The following is a 22,528-nucleotide window of genomic DNA, read 5'->3' as shown; positions in this document are numbered from 1 at the left end:
CTACAGTTCCCAGAAGGCCAAGCAAAGATTGACCAATGGGAAAACATGAAATCTAAAACCAACAACCGATGAACTGACGGCCCAATGTTTAACGCTTGTCCTGACTGCGAACAGCCCTCTTTTCTTCTGCGAGCATATTAGATACTGTCCATAAACAAAGGGAAAATAGAAAGAACAATACCAAAGGTTAGAGTCCAAACAAAAAACTCTTGACTAAAGTACAAAAAGGTCATTTTTGCAGACGGAATCGGGATCGGAGGCTTGGCGTTGAACGATGAAACAGGACGTTGGAGAACCGAGTCCTCCTACAGGCGACGGCCTCGATCAGGAAGAAGCTGGTGGTAGAGCTGGAGTCGCTATAGGGAGGGAGAAGAACACATATTAATAAGTGTTGCGGTGGGATAATACTCGCCTCCGTGTCTTTAATAAAATGAAGACTTTCCGTCATAAATTGCTAGGAAAATCTACATTTTATATCAAGACCGGAGGCTCCTATTATGCTTGTTCAAAGCATATCAACAACCAAAGAGGCAGCAGTAACAACAGGGTTACAATAAAACACTTGAAACACATTGTCATTGTACCAATCAGACGATCTTAGAATGTACTCCAATCTGGAGCCTGCCCAAAAAGCTTTGGAGGCCATGGCTCCCCTGATGGAATGGACCCTGAAGACGGAAACATCAATACCGGCAAGGGACATAACCCAGCGAACCCAACAAGCTAAAGTGGCAGAAGAAACGGGATTATGAGGTTTACGGAAAGAAATGAGAAGTTGGGAATGTGAGGACGTTCTGAGATCAAAGGCTTCTTGCGAAATGAGGTCAGACTGGATGGACCCAAGATCTTCCAAGCGGACAGAGTCAATGAGTTGTCCAGAATGAGATTGTGTGGCTGACCCAAGGGGTCTAGAAGAAGATTGGTGTAAGAAGGAAGGAGAACCGGAAAATCCACCGCCATCTCTAATAGAGAGGGAAACGAAATCTGTGATTGCCAAAAGGGGGCCACTATCACCAGAGACGCTAACTGGCGTCTGGTCTGTTGGACATGATAAATGGAAGAAAGGCGTAATTGAGATGAGGAGACCAATCTTGGAGGAAAGCGTCTGTGGCCAGAGCCAAAGGATCTGGACGCCAACTGAAGAATTGTGGAAGTTGGGAATTGAGATGAGATGCAAAGAGATCGATGTACAAAGGGCCCCATTTTTGAAAGAGAGATTGGAAAACGGATAGAAGAAGCTTCCAATCGCTGGAGTCCTGTAGATAACTAGAGTGCCAGTCTGCTATGGAGTTGAGATTGCCTGGGAGATATTCTGCTTTGAGAGATATTTTGTTGAGTAAGCAAAATTCCCAAAGATTCTTTGCTAACTCCACAAGGGGTTTGGATTTTGTGCCACCTAGATGGTTTATGTAGCGGACCACAGAAACATTGTCCTTGCGAAGAAGATTGAACAGCGAACTTTGGCCTTTGCGAGACTCCTGATTGCAAAGGAGCCTGCCAGCATCTCTAAACCGTTCATGTGCAATCTGGACTCCTCGAGAGACAATGTACCTCCAGTCGAGATTGTGCCACAACGGGCGCCCCAGCCCGACAGACTTGCATTAGATTCTTTTAAGTTTGAGTTTATTGAGGAAATAAAGAGGGAAGGAGAAGCGAGGGGAGAGGGGATATAATCATCATAATAAATACATACAAGGAATAAACAGTTCAATAAAAACTCTTGTGAAAAGCGAATATAACAAGCATGAAGTTACACAAACCAAACCTACATATAGGAATGGAAAAAACCATATAATATAGTAGAACGAAATATCATAGCAAAAAGGCATTAAAGAAACAAGAAAATCATGGTGGCTTTCGCCCCTCAACTGTGTCAGGGTCAGGAGGGTCGTGCGCTGGAGCAAAGGAAGAGAGATGGGTTACCAAAGGAAGCCAAACCAGGTTACGTTTAATTGCGAGGAAAATGGGAGATACGTAATTAGTATCTAGGCGATGATGGAAGCAAACTGCATTCCACCAAGAGTGATATGAGACATTTGCAGCCTGCTTCCAATTAGAAGTAATGGTGTGGAAAGCCACAGCAACGAGAAGGTCAAGTAACAGATAATGGGAAGGAGATTGCGGTAATTGCGGTGATAGGGAACATAGAAAAACCTGCGAAGGGGAAAAGGGAATTTGAAGGTGGAATATCTTTTGAATTTGCGTCCAAACTAGGTGCCAGAACTTGGATATAGCAGGGCACTCAAACAACATGTGTTTAAGATCTGCAAGGGGGCAGGAACAAGACCAACAAATAGGGGGTGTGTTAGGTGAAAAACGGGACAAAGCATGTGGAGTACATAAAATTCTGTTCTAAATAAAATATAAGGTTTGGGTGGTGTTAGCAGCTCTAGAGGCCTTATGAAGTTTAGCCCAGATTTTGTCCCAAAAAGGTATTGTCCAATCCTGAGAAAGATCCAATTCCCATGAATTCTCGATTTTAGATTTTAGTCTGCCAGTAGAGTATCGGAAAGAGTTATAAAGAGCAGAGGCTGAGGGAGACGTCTCCAATAGTAAAGAGGTAGCTTTGCGGTCCGGAGGAATATCGGTAGATGGTATCAAAGAGCGGAGATATAAGATCAGGACTGGGAGAAGGGCATTATATTGCGCTCGAGCAGAAGAGGGCAATGAGAAAGAAGATTGAAGTTCCTGGAATGAGAGAGGAGTATGGTGGGAAATTAATTGAGAGATCCAACACAATCCTCGAATGCCACGTTTTCCAAAATATGGTGCGATTACGAATTTTGAAAAGGGAGTTATGCCATATCGGTTGCTCATGAAAGGAAAGAAGGGAGAGATAAGATGATGTTATGTAAGGGAGAAGGAGTGTACGGGAGTGAGAAATAACAGGCGTACGAAAGCGAACTAAAGAAGACGTGAAGGATAAGAACTCACGAAAGGTAAAGGGAGACAGAAAGGAAGATTCCATACTTAACCAGATGGGCGGGTAGTGCGGAAGATCTGAAGAGAACCAACGGGTCGATTGTTTCAAAGAAAAAGCTCGGTGATATTGTCTGAAATCCGGAAAGCGTACACCAGACTGGGCCTTATCCTTGCGCAATGAGGCCAAAGCTATCCGAGATCGCTTGCCATTCCATAAGAATTTCAGCAACAAGGAATCAATCCGTTTAAAGAAAGAAACTGTTATGTGTATTGGAAGCATGGAAATGGTATAAAGAAGAAGAGGGGATAACATCATTTTTATAGAATTGAGCCGACCCCACCAGGACAGAAAGAGCGGGTTCCAACGTTGAATAGCCGTGTCCATTTTCTTGAAGACCTAATCAAAGTTCAATTTGACAGTATCAGACAAGAGAGGGGCGAACCAAACACCCAGATATTTGATCTTAGAAGGTTGCCATGAGAAACCCGTTTGGGAAAAAAGATGCTTGTGACAAATAGGGTTTAAAGGTAGAATCTCGCACTTATCAGCATTTAGGCGATAACCAGAGACCGCGGAGAAGGAAGACACCTGCTGGAGAAAAGAGGGAATAGAGGACACAGGATCAAAGCAGTAGAAAAGAATATCGTCAGCATAGACCGAGAGTTTAACCTGCCGCGAACCAAATTTAAAACCAGAAATACTGTTGTCCAGACGAATTATGGTAAGAAAAGGTTCCAAGGCTAAAACAAAGAGTAGGGGGATAGAGGCCAGCCTTGTCGCACACCCCTATGTAACGAGAAATAGTCCGAGGTCATCCCGTTGACAAAAATGGAAGCCTGGGGATTAGAATATAGTAAGGAAATAATAGAGATGAATTTAGAAGAAAAGCCGATCCAGCGTAAGGCCTGAAACATAAAATCCCATCCAATTCTGTCAAAGGCTTTCTCTGCGTCTAAAGAAATAGCCGCGAAGGGGAGTGACAAAGAGGAAGCCTTGTTAAGTATATTAAGGAAAACACGGGAATTGTCAGAAGAGAGACGGCCCTTGACGAAGCCTGATTGTTCAGAGCCAATGAGGTCGGGTAAAAGGGGATCCATGCGCAAAGCCAACATTTTTGCCAAAATTTTATAATCTGTATTGACCAGGGAAATTGACCTATAATTTTTGCATAACGAGTGGTCCTTATCTTCTTTGGGAATTAAACAGATTAAAGCCTGTTGGAAGGAACCGCTAGAAGAACCCGCTGCAAGGAAGGATTGGAATAGTAGTAACAGTTTAGGGAGAAGTAGAGAGGCGAAGTGGCTGTAGAATTCAATAGTGAAACCATCAGGGCCTGGAGACTTACCGTGTCGCAATTTAGAAACAGCATGGGAAATTTCAGAAAGTGAAATGTCCCGGTCCAGGGCAACGAAATCAACGTGAGAAGCCGAAGGGGAAGGAAGCGAAAGGAAATATGAAAGAAGATCCGTGTTCTCCGGAATATGCTCGGGAGTATAAAGATTATCATAAAATTTAACAAACTCTGACAGAATGTCTTTATCTTTAAAACAAGAGTTTCCAGAGGAAGTCTTAATGGACTCAATCTTTGTACGCTCCCTTCTTATCTTTAAGTAATTGGCCAAAAGTTTCCCCATTTTGTTCTTACCCCCGTAATACCTGGAATTACATTTCAGTAAAAGATTAGAGGCAGCATCCATTGTAAATTTATTGAAGGAGATTTTCGCATCAATAAGTTTATTAAGAGAGATCTAAGAATTAGAGGTATAGTAATCATGCTCTAAATTCTTAATATTAGCTAAAATGCGTTCGGACTCGGCTTCTCGAAGTTTCTTCCGTCGGGCTACAAAATGAATAATAAAACCCCTAGAGGCTGCTTTGAAAGAGTCCCAAACAGTAACAAAAGAGGAATCAGGGGAATGATTGAGAAGGAACAATTCCGTGGCAAAGGCAGTAAAATCAGAACCAAAAGTAGGCTCCAAAAGCAGAGCATTATTGAAACGCCATCTGCCAGAATGAGGGGAAAAGGGAAGTAGATCCAAGTCTACATGAATCGGAGCGTGATCGGAGGTTAGGATGGAACCCATGTCAGAGCGTATAGCGTGCTGGGAAAGGGATTTACTAAGGAAGATATGGTCAATGCGGGACTGTAATTGATGTGGAGGGGAGTAAAAACGTATTCTCTAAGCTCGGGATTACACAATCTCCAAATATCCACCATAGCATTATTTTGAAAGGTGTCAACAAATTGAGAATGCATCCTAGAGGGGACAAATTTCACATTAGAATGACGATCAAGGAAGCGATCAACAACTTGGTTACAATCTCCCCCGAGAAGTATATAATCTCCAGAAAGGGAGGATAGCTTATTTGAAATGGAGGGCCAAAATAGTCTGTCAATCCCAGTTGGAGCATACACATTAAAAAGGGTGATAGGAATATTATCTATAAGCAATGTAACCATAACCCAACGACCATCAACATCACATTCGTGAGAAATTGAGGAGACATTTAACTTTTTATGAAATAAAATCACAACACCATTTTTCTTGGAAACTGAGGGGGGAGCAAAAAACATGGCCCACCCAACAACGCTTGAGTTTCAGAGTCTCAGTTTCAGAGAGATGAGTCTCCTGAAGGAGGGCAACATCAGACTTCAGTCTCGCTAAATGTGATAAAACCCTATGCCTTTTAATGGGATTATTTAAACCCTTAACGTTCCACGATGTAACACGGAATGGAACAGCAAAGAAAAACAACTAACAGCAACATGCTTATTATTGCAGAAAAAATAACTTGAGAGAATTGTAACGAATTGATGGCGGAGAAAAGATAGGAGGAGCAAAAGGAAGGAGGAAGAAAAGGAAGAGAAGGAAGGAACCACTATGAATATAGTACTAAATCTAAGGAAAGGAAGGAATAAGAAGGAAAAAAGGGAGGTAAAAGAAAGTGAAAGAAGAAAGGGAAAAGTAGATGGTAAAAGATCAAGTATAAAAAAGAGGACAGAAACAAAAACCAACAAGAAGACAGTACACGTTCGAAACGAACGACTGACAAACATACTTACGAAATGAAAGAACTCAAGAACAAGGATGGGGCGATGGCGCCGGGAGACAGCGACGACGACATCCAGAACAGACAACAAATGTCAAAACTACCATGAATCCAAAAACGCATCATATAGAAAGTAGCGTGGCACATCGAGGTAGGAGGGGGTAAGGAGATGTCTGTAGAAACAAGAGAGATAATCAATTGAAGGGAAAAACGTGTCATAGGGAAACAAGAAAAAAAAAAACTGCAATTGGACTACAAAGGGGACATATGAGGGTGAAACGGCTGTCAGAGGAAGAGACAGTAGGGGATTAACAACATCAACAATAATGGAGAGACAATAGAATCATAACAAAACTGATTCTAAGGAGAAGTAGCAGGTCTCATCAACCAGGCCTGGAAACCTCCATAACATCAGGGTTTTGCCGTTGGAGAAACGCCTGCAAGGCCGCAGGATCCTCATACGTGACCGTTCTGTCTTTATATGTGACCTTGAAGAGACAGGGATGTAGGAGTCCATATCTAGCATTCAAGGCCCGTAGTTGTGGTCGCATGTCCAAGAACTTCTTCCTTCGATCTGCAGTGGCCTTGGAGACATCTTGTGAAAGATAGAGGCGATGCCCTTCCCACATAATATGCTTCTTGAGCTTGGCAGCTGAAAGGACCTGTAGAAGGTCAGTGAATTGCAGGAATAACATAATGACACTTCTAGGCTTACTAGCGACCTTCGGTCCAAGACGATGAGCCCTTTGGATGTTAACGGAAGTTAAGGCCGGAGCATCTAAGATCTTGGCAAGAAAGGATTGGAAGAAGCCGGTGGGGTTTGACCCCTCTGTAAGTTCTGGAAGACCATATAGGCGTAGGTTGTTCCTACGATTTCTATTTTCCAAATCCTCCGTCTGGCGTTTAAGTAGAAGTATCTCCGCCTCCATTGATGGGATATGGGATCAAGAGGATTGCAAGGAGTCTGTGGAAGTTTCCAAAGTTTGGACACGCGACTCCAGAGATGACCATTTCTCCTGCATAGCCTGCATGTTTTTTGTGGTGGCTTCCATAAAGGGTTTGAACGCACGAAGTTCCTCCAAGATGAGATCCATGGAAGCGGATGAGGAGTTACTCTCTGGAGATGGTGGATCCTTCTTCATGCGCTTAGAGGAAGCGAGAGAGGACGGCAGCTTTCCTTTGTTCCGCGCTTTGGGGATGGCCCCTCGTGCTAAATCTAATTTTGGTGCCGTGGCGTCTACCATATCCTGAGGAGGAGAATCCGAATCTGAGTCTAGAGGTAGTTGAGAAGAAGAAGCCGGCTTTAAATTCCGAAGCTTCCCCATGAAGAGTATTGACAGGTAAAGTAGAACCTATGTGATGAGATGTCCCGTAGGTCTCCTCAAATCAAATTAGAAACTGCATGAGGAAAAAATATTGTGGAGTCAAGCGTCATTCCCAGAGGGGTCGATAAAGCTATCCGACCAGGCAAGTGATTTGAAGAAACTCCACGTTTACTACAATGAAGAGAGTAACGGCTCTGTCGGATAGAATATTCCAAATGACGGACGTAGATGTGTAACATCCGTGCGACGACTTACATGTCGAATAGGATCGCCAACGGACCACCAAACAGCACCACACGAGGATCCCTCGATGTCGCAGGCATTCATAAGGTCAATTCTCCCAATTAGCAGTTCATTTGCACACGGGTGGTGTTCGCGCCGTTTCCGCTTCCATCAGCGGTGGAGAGCTACGAAGCAACCGCCATCCCCGCCAGGCGTCAACTACGCTTCCTCAATGACATTAGTGTTATTAAGATGACAGCGTGATAGTATTTTGTTTCAGTCAATACCATGCCAAAAACCAGTTATGCAGGAGGAATTGTGGGTAGTTCATGCCAATTGCTCTGGATCTTGAAGGACACAACTTGCAACATAATAACATATTTTGGGGCATTGTCCAATACTGATAGATGATATTTGCTGGATGTATACTATTTCACTTTTATGGATCAATAGGTCTGCCCTTAGATGCTGGAATGGTTTGGAAAAAATGAACATTGGCTGCAAAAACGGGTAAAAATAGTTACCAGAATCCATGTCCCTCCTTTCTGAAGAACTCCATGATCACCGCGTTGAGGAGAATAACGGCTCCGTCAGGTTAAATATTCAAAATGGCGGACGCGGGCGCCCGACAGCCGCGCGTCAGCTTATATGCTAAATAGATTCGCCGACGAGCCACCAAACAGCACCATACGAGGCTCCCTCGACGCCGCAGGCATTTAAAAGACCAAGTCCGCCGGTTTAGAGATCATGTGCGCAGCATGAGTGGTGTCCGCGCCGATGCCGCTCCCGTCATCGTCGGAGAGCTACGGAGCAGCCGCCATCTTCACCAGGCGCTAACCATGCCGCCCTTGCATTAGATTCTAACACAAGATCTGGGGCTGAGGCGAAGATTGTTCGCCTGTTCCACGCATCTAAATGGTCTATCCACCATTGGAGTTCCAGACAGATTTCTGATCTAAGGAAATCAGATCGGAGTAAGCCAGGCCTTGACGCAGATGTCGTATCTTTAGGCGATGGAAGATACGATGGTGAAGAGGCCCTGGAAAGATTGCCATAATAGAGGCAGACAACAGACCTACAATTCTCGCGAGAGATCTGAGGGAGACCAAGGAGGTCCGAAGCACTTGGGATATTTTTGATTTTATAGCTGAGACTTTTGACTGAGGAAGATGAAGAGAAGCAGTGGAAGAATCCACGAGAAAACCCAAGAATTCGATTCGCTGACAAGGAAAGAGCATGGATTTTTCGGGGTTTAAAAGGTAACCCAGATCTCAAAGGAGAGATCGAGTGGTGTGCAATTGGGTTAACAGAGTTTGTCTAAATTCATTATTAAGATGTCGTTTTAGATGATTAATCTGACCGCGAGAGACCTCCGATATGTCACCACCGGTTTCATAATCTTTGTAAAGCACCATGGTGCTGACGACAGACCGAACGGGAGGGAACAGAACTGATAGGTTACACCTTGCCATTGAAATTTCCTGTGGGCGCAATGTATAGGAATTGTGAGGTATGCGTCCTGTAAGTCTGTTCAGACCATCCAGTCGTTTAAGCGAAGAGAAACTCTGAGATGAATAATAGTTTCCATTTTGAAGTGGCGATAAACTATGAATTGGTTGAACCACTTCAGATTTATGGCAGGACGCATTTTCTTGTTCATTTTGCGAACAAGGAGATGGAGCTGAGGAACCCTGAAGAATCTAGAGGTGCAATTTGAATTGCTTTTTTTTGCAGAAGGGATTGAACCTCTATTGAAATGAGATTTGACATGTCGGCTGAGAAGATGTGAGGAGGAGGGAAAACTGTTTGGAAAGGTGGAGCGTAAAACTACATAAGATAACCTTGGATAGAGTTTAGAACCCAAGGACCTGCAGTCAGGAGTTCGCCATTTTGGAACGAATAGGCTTAAGCGACCCCCAACAGGGGGAGGGTCTGAGGGACTTACCTTGTTGGGAATTGTTCCTGAAATTATTTTGTCCACGACCTCTTTGAGGGTAGAATTGGGGCTTGAAGTCTTGATAGTTGGAGCTGGAATTGAAAGATCCTCTGGAGCCTTGGTTGTGGAATGAACGTCCGGTAAAGCGACCCCTGCCTCTACCGGCCCATCCAAAAACCTGTGAGAAAAACTTTCTTAATGGATTTTTGAGCCTTATCAAGGGAAGCAAAGGTGGTGACTAACTTAAGTCTTTAACCAGCGAGTCACCAAACAAAAGACCATCTGCCTTAATACCAGGTTCAAGGGTAGCCAAGTTAGCCAACTTGGGATCCAATTTCATAAGAAGACCTTTGTGGCGCTCCTGGATAATTGCCGAGTTGGCATTATCGAGGAGACAAAAGGCTCTTTGTACCCATAAGGAAACATCTTGAGGATCCAAATCAGTGCCATCCAAACGAGCGGATTCCGCCATGTCAAAAATATGAGCCAAGGGCCTACAATGTCCAATAACTTGTCTTGACCAGTAGACCAAGCCCTATCTACCCCTTTACCAAATTTGGAAAAGAAGGTTAACAAAGGCTGGTCAATATTCGGAGTAACTGTAATATTGGAAGCAAGGAAAGGTTTAGGACATTCCGACTTGGGTTTGGACCTGGTGGTCTTATCCAAAGGAAGACAAAGTCTAGCAGAAATATAGTCACCAACATGAGAAACAGGGACCCATTCCATGGAATTTGGATTTCGAATTGCAGAATGGTTGAACATGGGAGTACCCTCCGAATCCAGAATAAGTCTGGAGGAAAAATAATCAAATTTCGATATTTGTAGGTGGAGGAGAAGGGTCACTGACATCAAAGAGGTCAAATAAATCATCTGCGTCACCACATCACCAGTTTTTTAAGTACCTCCACATTTTTTTACTTCTCTTAACGTTTATCATCCGGAATATAAATCCCCTCCTTAGAAGAAGGCCTGGGAGGCACCAAGTCCTCAACCTTGCTCTAGGAAACGTGACTAATCATACATGACGCAATAAAAACATCCTATTTAGTGTTGGAGGGTACCAGTTTCCTCTTTCTGCTATCCCCCGCAGAATGGGTCAATGCTATGGACATCAGAAACAGCATAGAATGTTCCATGTCTTTGGAAAATATTTCATGGAAGCTTTCACAGCATGTTCCACAGAGGAATCAATAAAGCCATTTAAATCACTTTTGAAGGCTTCTCCTTCATCATTTTGCATGTCTGAATCAGGAGAGCTGTCAATCTCCATCATTGAAATAATCAAGCAGAGAACGTGTGAACAAAGGGTTAACTAAACTCAAAGCTGAGGCCCGCCCCTGGGCATATTATGACACTAGAAGACTAAAAGTTGAAAAAAAGCCACCCCCAAAGGGGGCGGAACACAACCGGAGCAGAGGAGGGCAAGGAAAACAGAGCTCTGATGCCTCAAGTCAGCAGAAAAGCGAGGCTCGAATGACTGAAATACAAGCAATCAGATGAGGTGAGGAAACAGCAGAAAATAGCCGTCGCATTGGGGCAACCGTCAGCGCGCGCGCTGAAGGAAGCACTAATTTTCGGCAACAGCGGGGGAGTTCAAAGCGCACAGCAGGACATCGGCATCTAAAATGGCGCAATAAATCAACTTCTAATAATAACCCACATGAAATAAACCAGTAACTTAACACAGTATATAAAAAGTATGAAGTGCATGTACTTATCTTGACTGCATGCAGCAAGAAAAGAGGGCTGTTCGCAGTCGGGACAAGCGTTATACATGGGACCATCAGTTCATTGGTTGTTGGTTTTAGATCCCATGTTTTCCCATTGGTCAATCTTTGCTTGGCCTTCTGGGAACTGTAGTTTTACTGTTTATCTTGGCTGCTATTGGAATAAAGCAATATTGGAAAGCATAATAGGAGCCTCCAGTCTTGACATAAAATTGGTTGAGAGGCTAGAAGCTGGACCGTTCTTCGATATGTTTTTTGATGTATAAGGTTGTAAAGAGTGATATTGCAAGCAATATTCAAGTAAACAGTTTTACTTTCTGTGAAGTGATTGATTACTTGAGTACATTATTTTCATGAAGCAAGACATTTTCTGGGCACTGGTTGGGCCTATTTCTAGACTACATAGAATAGCGCCATGTGGTAGACTGTGTTAAAAAAATGTGGGTGCTCTTCAACTGTCAAAACTAATGTTTATGTAACAAACAAAAAGACAGCTGGACTAGTCAAGGCTAGAATTAGTCATTACATGACCCCCCCCCCCCCCTCCCCCCCCCCCCCCCTTGCCTAAATTTACTCTCAATCGCTCTTTATCGTTCCAACTGGGTCTTTCTTCCTCTTCATTTTTGACATTGGCTCACATAGGGTTGTCCTTTAACTCCCGTATATCACATATATAAGACCTTTGCTGCGCTTCATCTCAAGCCACAATATGGTATTTCTTTCATATGCAAATGGCATTCAAATTCTAAAAACGATGGATTTTGAGATAATAAGGTAGAGCCTAACCATGCAGCCTTGTATCTGAGATAAATCTATTGGGTTGTTCATATATATATTTATATTTATGAAAAGGCAGTGAAAATTGATGTGGCCCAAAACACATTTTTTTTTTGAAAAACCTTTATTACAGTTTCAGAGACATACAAGTATGGGCCTACAACCAACAGGCCGGCCGATAATGCACACTATAAGCATAGACACATCTTAACACAAAACACATTATTTAGATCAATTTTATAAATAAACACACATTTATTACTACAGTGCAAAGGTCAAAGTTGAGTTTATAACCAAAGTATAGCTACAGTCAGATTGTAAAACTCTTTTTAGTGCCTCACAGATTGTATGAAACAATTACTTTACAAAATGAAACAAATCTCCTAATTGTTTTCATGTCTCTTGAGTGTGATTTACCTAGCTACATAAATCAAGTATCCTGGTTTTGGTTAAATACATTTGTTAAAACACATGCACATGAAAACATGCCATCACATAAATCATACATGCAAATGCGCAGAGTCAAATTCGATCTTTATTACCATTGCTGAGGGATGGGTGAGGCAACAAGTGCTGGCCGTAGCTCGTGGAGTTTCACTCTGCCGAGTTACTAAAAAACCTGGAGGCAGATGCCATACATGATTCTCTGGGGGCAGACTCCGCCTCAGACCTTTCAGAAGCAGGGGCCTGATCGAGAGCATTATCGTAACCCTCAAAGGTGTCCTGCTCAGAGTATTCAGGAACCGCTCCAGCAGTAGGCCCGCCCTTGCCGTCTCCAGCTCCTGCCAGTCTCCCTCCTCCCTCCTGTGTTCCTGCAGCACTGCTAGAGATGGGGCTCTGCCAAAGAGCACACAGCCAAGCGCCAGCTGGGCAGGTTGCGTGTGAACAAGCAGCGCCCGGTGCGCCGGCTCCACCTGTCAGGGATACAGTTCCTTTTAGGGGATGCTGCCAACCTCTGCTCCCCTCCTGCGCCCTCCTTACAGCAACAATGAGGCTGCCTCATCCTGTTACCTGTATCCGGGCTCTCACCACCCCTCCTGCTCTGTTTGACTTGCTTTCTATGTGCGCAATCATAGGATTCATTCAAGGCGAGCAAGCAGTGCACCATGGTGGGACTCCCTCTTTCACCGCACACTTTCTCACATAGTACATTCCAAGTTCCCACCATATAGAACGGTGATAATAACCAGTAGACCGCTAAAGGAGGAAGCAAACGTGCGGCCGTGTTCAGTAGGTGAACAAAAACTGGTGGGCTGTGGGAGGCAAACTCCTCTACGTAGTGGCTAGCGGTGCTTTGCCGAACTCCACGCTCCAAGCGAAGCAGCAAAAACTCTGCCAACTCCACCGGCGAAGCAGAGACCGTTACCCACCCCTAGAGGCAAACCGACTCATTTGGGGCTTCACCTCCTGTGATAATAGTTGATAATTGTAATAAATACCAAATTACATCTGACTATATATATTTATGCTGAAAGCGATTGCGGACAGTCAAGCACACTGTTGTTGAGAGTTAGACTGGAAAAACCATGTGGTCCAATACCATTATCTTAGTCCACCATGAAAGAAAAGACAGACACCACTTATTGGCTATGTGCCCCAAAAATCCTTCCTTCATAAATATAATTATTTTTTTATTGGCTTAAAAATCTTTCCAATGTCCCACAAATCTGGGTAAAATATTGTGTAAGTATTTGTGTGTACACATACACATAGTTTCATATCAAAGCATGTTGTTTGTTGTTGCCTTACGTTTGCTGTTCATTTTCACGAATGCCATAAAGTAAAGTGAATAAATGCCAGACCTATTTCCCACCCCCTGTATTATGCAGTGGATTTCATTCGGGTTTTAATTGAGGTGAATTGCCAGGGCTTGAAGTGGTCGAACTGTGCAGTGAATCTTTTCTACTCTGTTTTCCTACCTTATGTTATATTTGATGTCATAGAGGTACAGTCAATGATTTATAGATGTGTGAAATGAGGAAAGCTTAATTGGTTATGATAATTGTGGTAAACTTTTTTCTCAGCAGGTTATCAAGCCAAAGAAGAAAGGCAAGAAGCAGAACCCTCTGTTGAGGAGTAAGTACTATTATGAATATTTGTTGATTGAGAATGATGATTTTAATAGTAATGTCTTTAATATATGGTGTTTCATGCAACACTTATTTCGTTGTAAGCGCTATCAGGAACCGGTGTTGTTGTTACCAAGTTCCATGATACTCAATTCACCAACTTCGTATGAATGTAATGGTGGGTCAGCCTTGCCTTGATTTGAACGTGTGACCTACAGATTGCTGCATGTTTATGGCGAACAGACACAAACAACTATCAATTGCAAATCGGAAGGTGAGCAGAATCCCAGAACTTTTCACTGCAGAAAAGACCCCATCTAAACACCTCAATATGATAATGAACTAACCTGAATTCCAGATTCAATGTGAGAAATGGACCATGTTCACAAATCTTTGTATCCATAGGAACCATTCACTATAAGAATATGATGGTTCGCAGTAGATCCTTGGAAAGACGTATGTGCACTCATTCAGACTTCAGGTATCTCTGTGTGTGGTGCGTCTCTAGACATGCGAAGCCATTTGCCAAGTGGTGCCAACATAATGAATGCACTTCCAGCCTTTTATCCCCCAAAATTAATGCAGCTTTAGTTCGTTCAGAGTACTGCATTAAGGAAGCATGTGTGCTCGAGAAAGTAAGTCCTTGACAGAAATCATGCCACTTAAAATCAGGAATACTTCAAGTTGTCTGTCTAGACTGATTGACAAAGCAAAAGTCTAATTTGGCCGATTATTTTGCAGTTGAATTATAGTGACAATAGCTAACCTGTGAGAAGTAATATTATAGTTCACTATCTTACGTTGACAAAGTACATCTTCACAACTTCTTTGTTCAGACATCTGATCACATACTGTAGGTGGTGGCATATCCCTTACCCCATGATTTCTCTTCCACATGGTCTCTACCGCTTTTATTCTAGCCATACAGAATAGAATTCAGATTGCACTCTATGATCAAACTTAAGATGCTTCTCTTCTTCACCCTACTAATACTCATCCTCTTGGGTACGCTTCCTCAGTAGACTGATGGATCTACTGCAGCATCTGTGTTTTAGCCCATTGTCCGTTTTGTCTAGCCTTTCATCTTCATGAAGTGGATAAAAGAAGTACCATTTAGTTGGCTTTCTATGAACGGCTGTTGTATAGTACCGTTCCCTGCCCTTGGGTGGCTGTGTGTTGTGGAAAAACATGTTATGTGATGCAGTGGACTTAAATATGTTCGGTGTCCTGAGTTTAGTTCTCCAATAGAATACTTTCTCAGTACAGCATCACACATACTGTTTATTGGTCCTAAGTGGAATTGAATGAGTCTCTAGTCACTTTGAACATGCCAAATCTTTACCTTTAATAGATATGTGAAGACACATTACGGCAGATCTTTTTCTAGGCAGATGAAAACCTTGACTCGACCCATTTCAGACTTAAAAGGTGAGAATATTGTCAGTGTGGCTTAGATGAAACAATATAACTTTGAAAGAGTTAGAACTCCCTAGCAAACCTTCCTCTGCCCCCGAAAATGTCACTTGATGTGCTCAAATGAACTGTGTATTAAAAGACTGAGACCTACATACATCTTTTCATTGTACTCATTGGAGTAAAAGCCTGTTTATTTCTACATTTAAGATTTCAGCCCCATGCACTACCCACCCCTGAACCCTAAACACTCCTTACTACTAATATACAGTACCCATCCCTGAGCCCTAAATACTCCTTACTGCCTCTATACACTACCCATTCCTGAGACCAAAAACCCCTTACAACCTCTACACACTTCTGACCTCTAAAAACTCATTGCTACCCCATATACTACCCAGCCCTTAAACAATCATTCTTACATTGTCCATCCTTGAATCCTAAAACCTCCTTTGTACCCTGATGCCCATCCATCCTGAGCTCTAAAAACTCTTCACAATGCCTTTACACTATCCATCCAGAGCCTTGAAAACTCCATTCTACCGCTGAACACTACCCATCATGAGACCTAAAACTTCTTTCCACTTCAATACGCTGCCCATCCCAGAGTCCTGAAAATCCCTGCTACCTATCCTTCAGCACTAAAAAACTTACTATCCAGATGCACTACCCATCCCTGAACCCTGAAGACCCATCACTACCTCAGTAGAAACTCAAGAAAATTAAAACCATAAAGCCATTATTACTAATTATTAGTTAATTTAAATGTAATTACGTAAAAGATATATGTATGAATGTAATATATATATATATATATATATATATATATATATATATATCTCAATATATATCAATATGCGATAATAATACACTCTCAGGCTCCAGAGTAAATGATAAATAGGACGTTTATTTCCACGCTACGCGTTTCGGCTAAACAGCCTTGTTCACACAATGGAAATGCACACAATTGTCACCATTTTGTACACTGATCGTTATTCATGGGGTAGTAAACACAAATGACAGCCTCTCGGTGAAAATAAACTCAATCAGTTAGGTGAAAATATCGCGGCCATATTGAAATGGTTATACTGCATATGTTATGTTATGTTAGATAAATTTATAACGCGCGATAGTTACTCCAAGGAGTGTCCCAGCGCGAAGCCAAATGAGGAGAACTAAAGTAAGAGGCTATGGAAACAGATGGGTTTTGAGGAGACGTTTGAAACAAAGTGGGTCCTTAGTGTTGCGCAAGAAGAAAGGGAGAGCATTCCAGGCCGCGGCAGCTTTGACCGCGAGCGAGCTGCCCCCGATCCTGGACCGGGAGAAACGTGGAACCTTGGCCAGCAGGAGGGCTGAAGAGCGGAGAGCTCTGGACGGGACATAAAAGGAAAACCGCCTCTGCAGATAGATGGGACCCAGGTTGTGAAGGGCTTTGTGGGCAATGACCAATGCTTTAAACTTAACCCTTTCGGCCATGGGCAGCCAATGCAGGGCACGGAGATGAGCGCGGACGCTGCTACTTCTGGCGATTCCAAGGAGGAGCCTTGCGGCTGCATTTTGGATCACTTGTAGTTTGTACATGGAGTAGCCAGGTAAGCCCACATACAGGGCATTGGCATAGTCCAGGCGGGAGAGTAGCAGTGCTCGAACAACAGTTCCCTTGGCAGTTCTAGGGAGAAGAGGAAGAAAACCCCTAAGAACCTTAAGAAGGCCAAAACAGCCACCCGAGACCTTCTTCACCTGGGCCGAGAACGACAGGTTATCCTCAAACCAAACTCCGAGATTTTTAACGGAGTTACCATTAGAGGGAGGAGGAGGAAGATCCGGGGGCCAGATCTCACGTCTGAAGTCCAAGGGGAAGTTACCATACAGAAGGATCTCTGATTTGTCTTCGTTGCACTTGAGTTGGGCTCTAGCAAGCCAACCAAATACCGAAGACAGACACTTCTGTACAGGCAAGACGGAGTCTTCCCCCTTGGCCCAGGTAAAAAGAAGCTGTGTGTCATCCGCATAGGCTATCACCTTAGCCCCCAACTTCTCGGCCAAAAAGACCAGAGGAGTAACATAGATGTTAAAAAGGAGGGGGCTAAGGGACGAACCTTGGGGGACACCTGTGGGGACCTCCTGCCGAGAAGAGGCGGCCGGTGGCACCCAAACCTGTTGGGTACGGCCCTCCAGAAAAGACCTCAGCCAAGCGAGGGCCAAGCCAGAAACCCCAATCTCAGAGAGGCGGGAGAGAAGTCTGGCATGGGGCACCGTGTCAAATGCTGCTGACAGATCAAGCATTACCAGAGCTGCTCTGCCACCAGCATCTAAGCAGTCCCTAATCGCCTCTGAGATCTCCACTAGCGCTGACTCTGTGCTATAGGATGCCCGAAACCCAGACTGGGCTGGGTGCAAGGCCTCAGATCTTTCCACGAATTCGGAAAGTTGTCGGGTCACTACCTTCTCACATACCTTAGCAAGGCAAGGGAGAAGGGAGATAGGGCGGTAATTGCCGGGCAGCGTGGGGTCAAGGGACGGTTTCTTCAGTAATGGAAGAATTTTAGCCTGTTTCCACTCCGGCGGAACACAAGCCTCCCTAAGGGAAAGGTTAATAATAGCATTCACCTCAGGGTTGATGATCTCCGCGACCGCCGCCAGCAGTCTGGCAGGGCATAAATCCGAAGGTGAACCGGACTTGAGGCCCTTAAGTAATTTCAGAGTACTAGCCATGTCGACAGGAGGGAAGACCGACAGAGCGTGTATTGGAGCGCCCCGAGAGGGAGCAATCGATCCATCTTCCGCCTGGAAAGCTGAACACACAGGCAAGGACTGCTGTATCATACGGATTTTATCCTTGAAAAAGCAGGAAAGGGTATTGCACCAGTCAGTCGTGGCCGGGCCCGAGCAATTGAGAGCGACAGGGGATGTAAAGCTCTGAACTATATGAAAGATCTCCTTCGAGTTGTTACAGGCCTGTTCAATACGCTCTGTGAAAAATTGCTTTTTAGCCTGAGAAATGGCGGCGTAATAGATCTTTTGCTTAATCCTCAGAGCGGCCTTAGCCAGAGGACAGTAGTCCTGACGGCGCCAGGTCCGTTCCAGTTTTTTGCAACTGTGTTTAAGCGTGCGCAACTCAGCCGAAAACCATGGTTTTGAAGGCGCTACTCTCGAGGGCCGAGAGGAAGTAGGAGTAGCCAGCAAGGTCATGGACTTGTCCAGCCAGTTGGAAAAGCCAGCAAGGCTCCCCTCGAGATTATTAATGAGGTAAGGCCTGGAGGCCGCCAGGGCCCCAGCCAAAGAAACGGGGTCAACCTTCTTAAAGGCTGGTTTCCGTGAAGTAGAATCAGCAGCATGAGGCTGGCCAGCCTTCCAGGAAAAAAAAGTGATAAAGTGGTCTGACCACACAAGGGGAAGAGGATCCTCAACTAGGATGTTAAAATTAGAACAGATCGGGTCAAGGATGTGGCCACCCTGATGCGTAGGGTGGATAACCCATTGAGACAGTTGAGTCATCTGAAGAATCTCTTTAAAGGCACAAGCCTCGGTAGATGACCCTTGATCCAAGTGTAAATTCAAGTCACCAAGGAACAGGAACTGGGAAAAACGAAGCGCCCTTGCAGTAAGCTCATCTCCCCACTTCTGAATGGAAGCATGGGCAGAGCCAGGGGGACGATAGACCAGCGCCCCACCAAGTAGAAAATGGGGGGAGAACCTAATACTGAAATCCAGCGCTTCACCAGTGCCCCAGGCATGGGTTTCGCCCCTAATAAATTCCCATTTGTCTCTGAAAACAACCGCTACACCGCCACCCCTGCCTTCCGAACGGTCGGCCCTTGCCATTTTAAAGCCCTCCGGGATAGCCAGAGTAACATAGGGGTCAGAGTTGGAATCGAGCCAGGTTTCCGTAAGGAACAGAAGGTCAACAGGGTGGTCGGAGAGCAGGTCGAAAAAGTCGGCGTGATGTTTTTTTAAAGACCGTACATTAATTAGGGCGGCAGAGATAGATGGAACAATATCCCGTTTATGCCATGTCCTATGGATGTCCACATATCTTGCATCATATCCTATGTATTTTGTATATACCATATATGCATAAATTTACATTTCATTTTCAATAAAGTTTTGTGCGATTAAAGTTTTTTTGCATTTGTTTAGATAACTCGCACCAAGAGAAAATAGTTCCATAGGATTACCTCCCATATGTAGCGTGGAAAATATGGAAAAATATAAGGTACATGATACGTATCACACATCTCCTCTGCACTTAAATAACAGGTTCAATCCCAAATAGGTATACAAACACATTTCAGCCCGAATCACAACGGCGAAAACATCGCGGCCATATTGGAATGGTTATACTGCAATAGTTACAGATGTCATGCAATTCCCCACATGTCATACAACATATCGTTGGTATCATATAATGCAGTGTGGCATAACATTTCATTTTCGATAAAGTTAGCGTACATAATCTCGTGCCAAAAAAAGAATAATACCATTGTATAATCTCAGATACCAAAAATGAACATTGTGAAATGTGAGGTGAGTAGTAAGTCATGCCGATCCCTTCTGTATATGGCAGGTTTAATCTAAGATTAATGAGGAATGATTAGGTAAAACATACCAAAACGTATCTTTGGATCGAGAAATTGAAATAACGCACAAGTGCCCATTAACCCCTTCCCCGCTCATGACGGAACCACTCCGTCATGAGCCACGGTTGCGCTGTGCTCATGACGGAGTGGTTCCGTCATGCTACGGCCGTTGGCGGCCGCTCCGCTCACGCGGCGCTAATTCCCCGCCTGTGCGGGCGATTAGCGCAGTGGGCGGAGACGTGACGGAACCACTCCGTCATGAGCACAGCTCAACCGTGGCTCGTGACGGAGCGGTTCCGTCACGAGCACCGCGCCAACGCGCTGCCCCCAAACCCCCCCCCAGCGCCGCGGCGGAATTCCTGCCGCGGCGAAGGGGTTAACGGGTACGCCACATGAGGGTGCAGAGGTTCCAACCTATGTACCAGAATCCACTATGCTCTGTGTACTAATGTCCAATAATATTCAGGGAAAGCCCAGTCTATGAAATATTCTGAAGGGATTACACACCATAATTTTATATATGTATATGTATTTATATATACCCCTCCGACATTTTTGACACAAGACAATGCTTGTGATCGCCCTTATGTAGACCAAGAGCAAACCAAGAACAATTAAAGGTGACAATAACAAATCTGTCCTGATACCGCCTTCTGTTAAGAAAAAATCAAGGTTTTGTCCAGCCTTACATCCGGACAATAAGATTGATACATTCTACGAATTGGTCCTAGCGGATCTGGAGAAAATGCAAAATGTCCAAAACACCAATAATCGAGAGAACCTAACCAAAAAAGAACGGTGTGCCTTACAAACACTTAAAAACAACAATTTAATCGAAATTAAGCCAGCCGATAAAGGTGGCAACATCGTAATTCAAGACAAACAGTAATACATAGGAGAGGCCATGCGTCAATTACAGAATAGAACCAACTACGAATGTCTAGAAAAAAATCCCATCAATGACCTCAAATTGAAATTGAGTGATAAGCTAAATGAATGGCAAGGTAAGGGCCTACTAACGGAGGATGAGAAGACATTTCTCATGGTGGAGAATCCAACAATACCAACCATTTACTTTCTTCCAAAAGTACATAAGACATTGAATAAACCACCAGGACGCCCGATCATCTCCAGTTGTGGGAGTCTGTACGAGAACATGTCTTTATACGTGGACCACTTCTTGGCACCCATCGTTCCAACACTCAGTTCTTACATTAAGGACACTGGAGACTTTCTACGTATTATAATGGAGACTCAATGGCAATCGAATTATCTCCTGGTAACAATTGACGCGGTGTCCTTATATACCTCGATCAATCATGACAAAGGGCTACATGCAATTTCCTATTTTTTGAAACAGAGACCAATCTGTGAACTAGCACATTCAGAGATGCTAATTGAGATGATCTCCATGTGCCTCAATAACAATATCTTTCTATTTAACAAGAAAATGTATGTACAACTGTGCGGTACTGCTATGGGAGTTTCTTTCTCTCCAAGCTATGCGAACCTCATGATGGGATGGTGGGAGAGGTGCATAGCCTGGAGAGAGGAAAACAACCACCATATGGTAAACGTAGCCCTCTGGCTACGCTTTATAGACGACCTATTTCTGCTCTGGAAAGGTACAGAAAAAGAATTCGAAAGTTTTTTCACAGAACTGAACACAAATGATGTGGGATTGAGCTTTACATACAATTTGAGTTCCAAAGAAATTGATTTCTTGGACACCAAGGTCTACATAAAGGACGAGCACATACACACTACACTTCACAGAAAAAAGACAGCAACCAATAGTCTACTACATGGCGAGAGCTTTCATCTTCGCTCGCTGAAAAAGAGCATACCGTATGGTGAATTGTTGCGTATGAAGAGAAATTGCTCGGAACAAGAAGAAATGCAGAAAAAATGTGAGGAAACCAAAATTCGCTTCTTACAACGTGGATACAGACACGCTGATATTGAACAAGGAGAATCAAAAATGAAAGAAAAAAGCAGAGCAGAAATCTTGACAACAAAGTCAAAAGTGAAAAAGACTGAAATTACAAAAGAAGAAACTGAGGAAAATCAGCCTCGACTAATACTGACCTACAGTAAGGAAACGTGCAAGATCAGAAAGATATTGAATAAGTACTGGAACGTGCTACAGAAAGATCCTGACATAGGCGCAACCATAGGAGAACATCCAATGATATCTTATAAAAGAGCACCTAATCTCTCGGACCACCTAGTAAGAAGTCATTTTCAAGCACTAAAATCTGAATCTTGGCTGCAGTCTAGATCAAAAGGCTTTTCGAAGTGTATGTCCTGCAAAGCGTGTAAGATTGGAAAAAATTTAAAAAATTTGAAAGACCCAACTGGCAAGATCTTTGAAATAAGAGAAACCATAACATGCGATTCAACCTTTGTTGTATACATACTTCAATGCTTTTGTGGAAAACAATACATAGGTAGTACAACATGCCCTTTAAAGAAACGCATACTGGAACATACACGTGCCAT

At 43.7% G+C, this 22,528-nt stretch overlaps 1 protein-coding gene across 6 annotated transcripts in view; it reads left to right on the top strand.

Annotated features, from left to right (window-relative positions):
* FDX2 (ferredoxin 2) overlaps window positions 1-22,528 on the top strand; it is a 267,455-nt gene that overhangs the window by 53,365 nt on the left and 191,562 nt on the right. For 4 of the 6 annotated variants that reach the window (XM_085629201.1, XM_085629209.1, XM_085629186.1 and 1 more), the window contains exon 3: window positions 13,989-14,040. In XM_085629201.1, the coding sequence (XP_085485327.1) occupies window positions 13,989-14,040 (52 nt within the window). The remainder of the gene's footprint in view (window positions 1-13,988; window positions 14,041-22,528) is intronic. The other 2 variants (XM_085629193.1, XM_085629217.1) reach the window with 1 other exon arrangement.

Source organism: Triturus cristatus, chromosome 2_1, assembly GCF_964204655.1.
Source record: "Triturus cristatus chromosome 2_1, aTriCri1.1, whole genome shotgun sequence".
In the NCBI taxonomy this organism is placed as follows: domain Eukaryota; kingdom Metazoa; phylum Chordata; class Amphibia; order Caudata; family Salamandridae; genus Triturus; species Triturus cristatus.
The sequence above is the reverse complement of the archived record's forward strand: the minus strand, read 5'-3'. Positions and strand labels throughout refer to the sequence as shown.